General features: G+C 42.1%; 1 protein-coding gene across 1 annotated transcript; it reads right to left on the reverse strand.

Annotated features, from left to right (window-relative positions):
- Positions 1–3,420: 3,420 nt before the first annotated feature.
- LOC109746586 (uncharacterized) lies at positions 3,421–9,810 on the reverse strand. The gene is made up of 7 exons (XM_040392167.3): positions 9,384–9,810; positions 8,219–8,299; positions 5,757–7,999; positions 5,352–5,672; positions 5,172–5,277; positions 4,418–5,106; positions 3,421–4,309 (listed from the first exon to the last, which is right to left on the reverse strand). Exons 3-6 carry the CDS (start codon positions 7,145–7,147, stop codon positions 4,858–4,860), a joined length of 2,067 nt encoding a protein of 688 aa, XP_040248101.1. The 5' UTR covers positions 7,148–7,999; positions 8,219–8,299; positions 9,384–9,810; the 3' UTR covers positions 3,421–4,309; positions 4,418–4,857.
- Between the last annotated feature and the right edge of the window lie 2,007 nt (positions 9,811–11,817).

Here is an 11,817-nt window from a genome sequence, read left to right on the forward strand (position 1 = left end):
TTTTCCATGCGAGGGGTAAAGAAACCTCATCTACATTTCAAATAAAACTATGGTTATGACAATGCTAGTATGTAAAGCATAATGATGTTAGCAAAAGAGATTTAATGTACTCCAAATATACCTTTACTTGCGCTAGTATATCCCTTTTGTTTCTTTGTTCATTTGTCTTTTTTCTCTCTCTCCTATTATTTTTCTCCAGTCCTTGTAGCTCAAACTACACAATTTTCCATTCCTAGCAACCGTGCCAAGAAAATTCCCAAGACGTGCAACTTCTTTTCCAACTGGCTGGTTTAGTTCATTGCACTGGACCACAATCCTCTGCCCTTTTGGAAGATTCCATGTTTCTTTTAGCCTTGTCCTCCCACGCTTGGTTGTTTCTCCATTTTCATTTGATCATGGATAAATGTCCAAAACATTTATAATTAATCACACATAAACAATTGTGTGAACTATCTTTAGATCAACAGTCTGAGGAACAACTGATAGTGTTATTCACCATTTTATAGAGCATTACATTGATAACACGATGGAAAATCACCACTAATGCAAAATAAGTGAATCTTACAGCAGTGCAAAAACAGGATGCAGTGTACTATTGCATGCTGAAGCCTTTTGCCCAATAGTTAGTGTAGCTAGCCAAGTAAAAACTTGAAAGTGCAATGCATTCCATATGCTACATGGTTTAGTTTTAGTTGTTCTGATGACCATGGTCCTTACAGCCACACTATACACCATCACATCTAAAAAGTTACCATTCAGTTCTGTTCTGGATAAGATGGTACTGCAATTGTTGATTCTAATTCTAATTTTTCAGAATGTCTAGCAGAGTGTCAAAAGGTAATTACCTTGTTCATTAGTAGCAGTGTCGTCCTGGTCCTCTTCATCATCGCTATCATCCAAGCCTTCTTCAACATTACAAGATGATGGTTGAACATGAGATGACTCAACATCTTTGAACATGGCATTCTCATGTTCAACATGTTCCTCAGTCATGTATTCATCATTGCATTCAACCACATTCTCATGTTCAACATGTTCCTCAGTCATGTATTCATCATTGCATTCAACCACATGTAGTTTACTTTGTGTCATATCAACTCCAGGAGGAAAACCAACACAAAAACTGAAAAAAAGAAGTAAATTAAATCAATGCAGAATGTACTGAGAAGCCTAGAGAGGTATAAATTTTCCCATAGACATTGTCTAAATTATGCATAGCCATGCCTTGTTTTCAGTTCTTACAAAAGATTTAAGAAAAAAACAGTCACGTGCTCATCACCTAGTTAATTTACTGGTATATGGTCCTCTGAATCACACCCGCAGCTAAGTGGTGATAGGCTGATCTTACTGTCAACTCCCCCTTCTGGTCTCCATTCATCACCAGCCTGTCTCCTATAGCCATAGCCACCCTCCCCTTCTCTGCTATTTGTTCTGCCACAGCTAATTGGTGGTAAGCTGATCTTACTGCGAACCCCTTCTACTCAAAATTAAGTCAGGCGAACTGACGCAGCTGACACACGGTCAAACTCATCACTCATATGGTGGAACAGGGGATCAATCGATCGATCTAGTCACTGGCACTGAATCGATTTATCTATAATTTATTTGAGCCTTGGGTGCAAAGGCAGATTCGCCACCACTCTCCACGGGTGAGGGACGAGTGCTCGTCGAGGGCAGCTGTGGCCGGCGGCGAACACAGTGGACGAATCTATTAGAGGAGAAGGAGGTTGAATGCAAGAGAGAGCCCGGGGGGGAGGGGGGAGGCACTGACCTACAATCAGAGAGATGGACAGAATCGCCTGCCGCCGCTGGTCGTCAGAGATGGCCCAGAATCGCCTGCCGCCGCCAGCCGGGAGAGATGACCCACGACTTGTGTTCAGCACGACTTGTGCTGTTGAGATAGATGGGGGGAGGTGCGCAAGATTTTTGGGCAGTTACCTTAATTCGGAGGGAAATAGAAAAATGGAGGGAAGAGACCGAGGGAAAGAGGAAAAATAGAAGGAAAAATGGAGGGAGTTGTCGTTGATGGCGATGCTCATGAGCGTTCATTCACTTTCGACCTCCACCGTCATTTCGTCCGACATTACTCTCAATCTCTTTTTTAGTATGATGATATAAGACAGTTGAAATAAAGTTTGCATATTATTTTCCGTACATTAGCTGAACTCGGGATTGGATTTGAAAAATGACCCAAGTATGAGCCGTTTAAGTTCAGTCTGATAATTCATAGAAAGGCATCGGCAATCTAACTTTAGCCGCCACCCCATGATCCGATCCCTCTTGTTGTCGCTACGGTAAGCCAACGGGCAAAGCCTGCACTGCATGGCGGCGGCACGGAGGCTGCTGCTCATTGAGAGCCCAATATGGAGGAGTGGTGGGCTGTTGCCGGACGGCGACAGTGATGCGTGGTTGGGTTGCGGTTGCCGCCCGGTGACACTCAAGGTGGTGTTGATAGTCCAGCACAATGATCTTCAATGGTGACACATTCTGGCAAGGTCATCAGAGAGAGAGGGATTCGGTGGATGATCATGGACTGCGGCGAGGTCGACATGAGACCCGAACGTATGCATGCAATGGCATGATTGTTTTCGTTCAGGTTTTCTTTAGGGAATCTTCTAATTTTGGTTTGGGACAGCAAGGTGGTGACGCAATCCCTGTTTAGGAATAATGTTCTCCCGGCTTTTTTCCTTGTTTCGTTGGTGTGTTTATCGCCAATGGAGGGCATGTGGGGCCATGTCTCCGATGGGTCCTCCAGATGCGGTCGGCCAACATTCATGGTGTTTGAAGTTTCTCCAGGTTCTTATCAGCATTTTCTTCTTTGAGGCGGTGATTTGATTTGCCTCCCACAATTGTCTCCTCACCGCCAGTGGATGCAGGAGAAAGAAGACTTCAGTAGGCTCAAAGATTTAAAGGTAATTTTATCTTTCTATATAGGTGTTCTCAGTAGGACGTGTAATATGTAATATATGGCCTTGGGCCCTTTCGCAAAAAAAAGTTCGTCCTTGATATCAGTTGAACTTAAGAACTAGCACAAAGTGATGTATTCTCCCCCCCCCTCACCCGGACTCATCTCGACCCGTCGAGGCGACACAGGGTATTATGGCGTGGGGTGGAAGTCATTGTCTTAACGCTCCGGTCTAGATCTCGGTGTCGCCTTCCTCGATCCACTCTGATGTGTTGCGGCTCGTGGGCCTTCAAATAGCAGGTGGTCAGTGACCGAGGTTAAAGCCATGCTGGATGGCGTTGTCGTTGATGGCGATGCTCATGAGCGTTCATTCACTTTCTTGGAGGCGACACCGTGGACTACGCCCTCTACCTTTGGCTCTATGTGAAAACACTTTATTCGACCTTTTGGATCGGGCGGTGTTGGCATTTTTGCAGCGTCCTTCTCAGCGGGTCATCGTGGTGCGGTCCTTGGATGGTGGCGGTGGGATTCTTGCCGTGTGCCAAATACGAGTTGGATTTGCAAATCCGTTAAAGAAAAGTGAGCAAAGTTTGATAAAAGCTAGCTCGTTCGATCAAGTAAGAACAGTGAGCGGAGTTTGATTTTCACTTGTCATTTTTTAAAACAAAAATATAAGAAGATTAAAGAAAAAATACGTATGAGTTGCTCAAGTTTGACTGGAGTATTAACTTGTGATCGGATCACAAAATAATTCTAGTACATGTGTGTTTTGTAACTCGGTCAAGACATGAAGAAAGCTTAGTCAAGGCAAGCTCATTGGATTTCAGCTCACCATACCTCGAATTAAATGATTTGTACATAGTTTTATATATAATTTAAATTCCAATTTTTTTGCTGTTCTGTTCACCCATGTGACGAACTAGGCATCCCAAAAATATATGAGATGTTAGATACAAAACAAAAAGAGAAAACAAACTATGTTGATTTTAAATCAAGATAAATAAAAACAACACATATTCTAGATAAATCATTGAGAAAGCAAACTGTATTCAAATTCATGAGAAATCAAACACCCAGTACATTCAACATTGAATGCACAAATGCCACATCTGACAACTTACCACTGAATCCTAACTGTAGCTACAGCAAGAAGAAATTTACATGGGGCAGTTACGCTTCACAGGTAGTAGAAATGGTGGTAAATACAAAGAAGGATGCATTCCCTCATGTGGACTTGGAGAAGTAGGTGTGCTAACAAAACTGAGGTATTTCCTTGGCCACTTGTATCTGATAGATTGAAGTTCAGGAACATGCTTCGACGACGACGTTTGAATCGCATTTCCTTTGAATGATTGTTCAGCAACATTGGCATTATTCTCAAATTAACTTCACCCCGAGCATCAGCTGCAGAAATAGTATGTTTCATTAACAAAATTGTAGATCTCACAGTATTGTAAAGATAAGCTACATTTTTCAAACCTATCAGGGAAAAACAAGACATTAGAAGCAAACCTTTCATTTAGTTCCAAAGCTTCAGGATCAGAACTTGTAATAGGATCTACAGTTGTGCCTTCTATATCTCTTCTAGTCCACATTTCATTCCCATGCGCAGTATCAAAAAGCTCACCCAGATTACTGACATGATAAGGTTCACTTTCTATATCATTCCGTTCTTCACCCATGTCAAAATTGTCTCGAGGAGTCACCTTCGTCACAAATGACCATCCAGGATTTGTACGGTCTTTCGTATAGAAAACTTGGTCAACTTGATTGGCAAATACAAAAGGCTCATCCTCTATCTTCTCACCACCATGGACTTGCTGTGAAAAAATTCACAAGCGTACGACCAAACATATCTTTTCTTACTTCTTTTTCTTTAGTACTATTAACCCATTCACATTTGAATAGCACCACCGAAAATTTTCTATAATAATCCAACTCAATTATGTCAACTATCTTCCCATAGTACATGGCATCTCCAAGTATAGGGTTAGTATCACCTCAGAAGCATAACTTGATGTTTTTGCGGTCAAAACAACTCCACTGTTTTGCGTCTTCTTATCATAACGCTTGGGTCTAAATCTATATCCATGGGTACAGAAGCCTATGTATCTTCGTGCAACCTCAATTGGACCACGAGCCAACCATCTAATATCATCATCGATGCTGTCAGTACCCCTTTGCTGCTCCAGCTGCATTACCTACACCAACACGGAACTTAGATAACAAAAACTCAAAAACAGAATACTAATAACAGGGAACTTACATGATCTCTAAACCAATCAGGGAAGTTGGCATGCTGCATGCGCTCAATGGTTTTTAGTGCTAGGCGCTTGTTGCGGGTTTTCCTTTTTAGTTCAGCACCATGTGCTCTACAACACATATAAACACAATTTTAGATCATAAAATTAGTCAACATGCTAACAAGTTAAGGTAAGACATTTACATGAGATATGGAGTGACAACATCACAGTTGTAGAGCACAAATCTATGGGCTTGTAAGGACTCCATATCATTCAAAGTGTAGGTGCGTGGTTTTCCCAATGGATTCCCTACTGGAGGAAATAATGTGGATTCATTTGCATACATTGCAGATTCATTCTCATTTGGTTTGTCATGATTCCTTGATGGTTGGTTGTGCTTAGTAGAGAAACCCTCTAAGTATCTTGAGCAAAAGGCCATGCACTCATCCGCCAAAAATGATTCGGCAATTGAACCCTCAGGGCGAGCTTTGTTGCGAACATATGACTTCAATTTACCTAGGTACCTGCACACATGTCAAAACATCAATTTAGCAAGTCATATGACATCACTTGCCAATATTGCACTTTTCTTAGCATCACATTGTTACCTTTCAATAAAGTACATCCATCGATAGCAAACTGGTCCAGCAAGTTTACATTCAGTTGCTAAATGGACAACTAAATGAACCATGACAGTGAAAAATCCAGGAGGGAATATCATCTCCATTTTACAAAGTGTGATTCTAATTGATTCTTCCAAATGGTCAAGCTCATTTACATGGAGAACTTTTGAACATATTCCTCGGAAGTAAGCAGATAATTCAAGTAGTACTGTTGTGACACGGTCTGGAAGAATACCCGTCAAAGCGATAGGCATGAATTGTTGTAGTAGGACATGGCAGTCATGTGTTTTTAGCCCGGAAATTTTTCCTTCAGCGGACTTCACACATTTAGATATATTTCCACAATAGCCATCGGGAACCATTATAGACTCAAGAACTTCAAGGAACAATTTTATCTCACTTCTGGACATGGTAAATAATGCAGGTGGTAAGTAAAACTTGCCTGAAGGTTGTTGCTCTGGATGTAGGTCCTCTCTAATATTCATCTCTTTAAGATCTAGACGAGCAGAAAGATTATCTTTTGACTTCCCATCTAAACCTAAAAGTGTGCCCAAAATATTATCACACACATTCTTCTCTATATGCATCACGTCAAGATTATGTCGAACGAGATTATAGTCCCAATAGGGTAATGTAAATAGACTACTTAATCCCTTGTAAGTTTTTGATTGCTTAAAATCACCAAGAGCCTTTATTTCTTCTTCAACCTGACGTCCATAGTAAGTTCGAGGCTCTGCTCTATGCTCCACCGTTCCATCAAAAGACTTTTGATCAAAATGAAACTTATGAGCAGGAGGCAGAAATCGGCGGTGACCCATAAAGCATGATTTCTTTCCATGTTTTAATCGCTTGGACCATGCATCTGCACCGCATGGTGGACATGCAAATTCTCCATGCACCTTATGTGAAGAAACCATTCCTAAAGCTGGCAGATCATTTATAGTCCACAACACGACTGCTCGCAAAGTAAAGGTTTCATTTTTAGACACATCATATGTGACAATTCCATTCAGAAATAAGTCTTTCAAGTCATCCAAAAGTGGATGGAGAAAGACATGAATATTATCGCCTGGATTTTTGGGCCCACGAATTATCAAAGATAGCAAAAGGTAAGATTCTTTCATGCACAACCATGGAGGCAGATTATATATTGTCAAAACAACTGGCCAACAACTATAACTAGAACTCATCATCCCATAGGGATTAAATCCATCATGACCCAAGCCAAACCGTATATTACGGCAATCAGATGCAATTTTTGAGTACCTTTCATCTAAAGCCTTCCATGCTAGGGAATCAGCTGGATGTTGTAGTGCGCCATCCTTAATGTGCTCTTCATCATGCCATCGCAAAAGAGGTGCTGTCTCTTTGCACATGAACAATATTTTCAACCTATCCTTGATTGGAAAGTAACGTAAAACTTTGCTTGGTGTTGCTTTTTTTTCTTTCCTTCTTTGTTAACTTTGTTTCCGGTTCTTTATCTTTCCACCTAGAGGCCTTACAGATTGAGCAAAAATCATCATTTTCCGTGTCTTTCCAGAACAGCTGGCAATTATTTGGACAAGCATGAATTTTTTTATAATCTAGGCCAAATTTTGAAACAATCTTCTTAGCCTCGTAAAAATTCTGGGGCAGCTCATTTCCGTTTGGAATTGCCATGCGCAGAGTATCAAGTAGATCTCCAAATGACTTGTCAGACCATTTGTTCATGGATTTTGTATTAAACAAAATCACAAGTAATGATAGCTGTGATAATCCACATTCCGGCCATAAAGGCTTCTTCGAATCATTGATCAATTTATAAAATTCCTCGGCTTCTAAATTTGGTCCATGTTGATTCGGTGGATCTAGACTCTCACTCATTGGCACATCATCATACACATTCCTGAAGGCATCATTAATCAACCCATGCATGTCAGCAAGCATTTCTTCATTGGGAGGCTGTGGTTGCTGATCATTATTGTGCTCATCTGAAGATTCGCCATGAAAAACCCATTTGTCATAACTCTGAAGAATTCCGTTACAGATCAAATGATCACGGACATCATTCTTTGATAGAACAGAAGTGTGCACGCATACTTCACATGGACAAAGGATCGTGGTATCTTCTGTCTTATCTTTATATGCAAATTCCAAAAATCCATCTACGCCAGCCACGTACCACGTACCGGCTACTTCCTCTAGGATAACGCAAAAGTACCTTGCTGATTTGTACATCCATACCCACTCTGCAATAAAGAGTTCAATTGTCATTTCAAGGTTGAATCCTACTTAATCCAATTTTCCAGTTACTGATCAAGACAAGTTATGTCTAACAAGCATAAGCAGACAATAAAAAATATCAAACTTAGACTTTGTCTAGCAAACTGCATCATCAATGACATAAATATTTTCCAAAGATTAAGTAGACAAGATCATACAAGAGATGAAAAGGGAGAGAAGCTTACCTATGCGGGGGCGTGTCTTTGGTGCTGGTGTAGGCGGCGATTGTTAGACAGCTGGTCAGCGGTATAGATGTGGCAGAAATTCTGAAAAGAGAAGAAAAAAAATAGCATCATGTTTCTCAGAGTCGTTACAGCATGATCGTACTACCCTAACAATCAAATTTTCTCTCAACCAACAAGGACATGTATATCATCGATATATTTCCCAACGGGCTTGATCAGTTTGCTAATAGAAGAATACATTCTATACTAATAGTCCCTACATGATGAACAACAGTACACTACAATAATCTTTTTGAAACTACAAGCTAATGAAACTGAACATGCAGGCTCTAAAAATATGTATAGTAGAGAGTCTCCTACATGTAGCTGATAAACTTGAAGGTTTCATCCACTTTGAACAACATTGCGATGTTAATATGGAATACCTACACTGAGGGCTGATCTCAGATATATTATACACCCCTACCATCTCAACTCAATATTTTTTTCAAGAACACTCAACTCAATATATCAGCTATATATATTGTATACATACGCATAACATACTGATGCATCTGATGAAGAAGCATCATCGACTAATGCCATATACCAGTGAAACAATACCATAGGCAAGAAGAATACACCTATCTTTTTCTTCTTCTTTTGGTTCTGTCCCCTGTACATTAAATACGTTGTGTAGTCATTGCTATTCAGACATTTAGACCATTTCTATAATTGTAAGGGTATAACCATACACATTTTCCTTGGCTTGCGGAACCATATAATGGTTTCCCATTTTATCGAAATAACAGTTAAGTAGCAAAGTTACTTGAAATTTGATGGTTTACATCATACAAGAAAACATGTGTATACTCTGTTATATACTGAAATCTGACTGTAGCAGAACAGTAAGTTTTATATCACAGTTTCAGCTTCTTATAACATTGATCATCGTTATATAGTAAGAAAAATACGAAATTACATATAAGCTATTTTTCTTGAATAGCAGATGCACATGATTATGCTAGATAGATATACTTAATTGACTTCAGTTGCATCGAGTTCAGTTCAGGTGTTAGTTTTCTATTGGGTACAAGAATCGATCTATACTGCTCTCCACGTTTACCAAACCAGACGAAAAAATGACAGTTTCAGAAAAGAGATGAAGAGGGTGAGGGAAGGTCACCTATGCAGGGGCGCTTTGCTCGTACAGCTTCAGGTGAGGCGGCGATTGGCATACCACTGGTTGGCGGCGCTGCTAGGTGCAGGGATCCAGGGATGGGGTTTGGACGGTCGGGCGTGCAGTATTGGGGCGAGGGGGTGGGCGTTCGGGCTGAAGTGCAGCTTGGCTGTTTGGGGCCGGCGGCGGAAGGTGAGATGGCTCGGTGGTGGCGCAGCAAGGTGACGCAGCCTGGGAGGGTGGCGGTGGAGGGGAGCTAGGCATCCGGTCGTGCAATATGGGGGACGACGCGTCGGTATTGAGGTAGATCATGGGTGCTTGGGGCGACGGCGGGAGGTGGGATTGTTCGGCGGCGGCGTACTCTCACGGCAGGGAGATTCAGATTCAGGCAATTCTAGGTATTCGGTTTTTATATGGCTTATTGGAAAAGAAAAGAATATAACTAAATAAACAGAAAGCATTATTTTTTGGGGCCCACGAGTCAGAATTCTAGATGGGAAGGCGATCTGATTATGAGTTCCTCCCGTCCATTAACACATAGCTACGCATATCTACAACACATGGTATTCGTTGTTGTCCGTACAGAAGCAACGGATGTCCTTCCAACGTATATTTGCGTTGTTCCAATGCATTATCAAAGCGTTGCAAACTATGCATTGCTATAAGGGGGTTCTTGTTGTAGTGCCTCCCGATGAGAGGATCGTTGGTGATGACGATGGCGATGATTTCCCCCTCCCGGAGGGAAGTTTCCCCGGCAGAACAGCTCTGCCGGAGCCCTAGATTGGTTCTGCCAAGGTTCCGCCTCGTGGCGGCGGAGTTTCTTCCCGAAAGCTTGCTTGTGATTTTCCAGGGTAAAAGACTTCACATAGCAGAAGATGGACACCGGAGGCCTGCCGGGGGCCCACGAGGCAGGGGGCGTGCCCAGGGGGTTGGGCGCGCCTCCCACCCTCGTGGCCAGGGTGTGGGCCCCCTCTGGTACTTTCTTCCCTCAGTATTTTTTATTAATTCCAAAAACTGCTTCTGTGAAGTTTCAGGACTTTTGGAGTTGTGCAGAATAGGTCTCTAATATTTGCTCCTTTTCCAGCCCAGAATTCCAGCTGCCAGCATTCCCCCTCTTCACGTAAACCTTGTAAAATAAGAGAGAAAAGGCATAAGTATTGTGATATAACTTGTAATAATATCCCATAAAGCAATAAATATCGATATAAAAGCATGATGCAAAATGGACGTATCAACTCCCCCAAGCTTAGACCTCGCTTGTCCTCAAGCGGAAGCCGATAACGATAAATATGTCCACATGTTTAGAGATAGAGGTGTCGATAAAATAAAATACGGACATGACGGCATCATGATCATTCTTATAACAACAACATATATGAATATTGTCATATGATTTCTTATGCTCAAGAAATAATCTATTCACAATGTGAAGTATGAATCAGAAAGGACTTAGTCGTGGAGCCATCGCAACTAGGAAGCTTAAAGGGGTTAAAGCGGGACAAAGGACACGAGGGTTATACTGGTTCGGCCCCTTACGGTGAAGGTAAAAGCCTACTCCAGTTGAGGTGGAATTACTAGGGTTTCGATGACCAGGGAGCGAATCCGCTATGCCTGGCTACCGATTTTATGTTATCTCCCTTAAGCCGCCGGCGGGTCATCCCCTTATATACACGGGTTGATGCCCCGCGGCCTACAGAGTCCCGGCCAGCTTATAAACAGTATCCGGCTCGGTAACTAGTTAATCTTGCCTTACAACACAAGTCACACCATTACGGCGGTTTATGACTACGGGCCTTAAGTCACCTACGGGCTTTAGGCCCTTTATTGAACCGCCATCTTCAAGCTTTGATATTGGGCTTTATATGATGAATTGCCATAACGTAACCCGGCCCCAGTTATATCCCCAACATTAGGCTCCAGATTGATTTGAACTGGTTCATATCGATCTTCAATACCTTAAGAAAAAAAACTTCTGGCTTCTGTCTGTGCAAAAGTTATGACCCGCCGTGACGTCATCTTCTGGATTCCTGATAACCCGCCATGACGTCATCTTCCATTAAATTCATTTTTTTATTCTGTCATACCCCAACGGATCTTTATCTTAATAACCATCCCGAAAATCGAGGCGTCGGAGCCGCTGGGTAATCAAGTTTTCGGCCTCCTCGTTTTTCGCGCCCACTTATCAGTCCTCCCTTATAAATAAGCATGACCAGGTCTTTTCTCATTCTCCCCCTTCCTATCGTCTTCCTCCTCTCTCGACCTTGCTGCCGCTCGAGCTCCGCCGCCGCCGCCATAATAGAGCACCTCATCTTCGTCGATCTTGGCCGCTGCATCAACCTGAATCGACCAGAGAACAACGGCGATTCTCCGCAGTGAATCTGCAGCCGTAAGTCTCCTCCTTCTCGAACGTCAGATCTGCATTAGGGTTTCCAAGTTCTTC

This window comes from Aegilops tauschii, chromosome 6 (genome assembly GCF_002575655.3).
Source record: "Aegilops tauschii subsp. strangulata cultivar AL8/78 chromosome 6, Aet v6.0, whole genome shotgun sequence".
NCBI lineage: Eukaryota > Viridiplantae > Streptophyta > Magnoliopsida > Poales > Poaceae > Aegilops > Aegilops tauschii.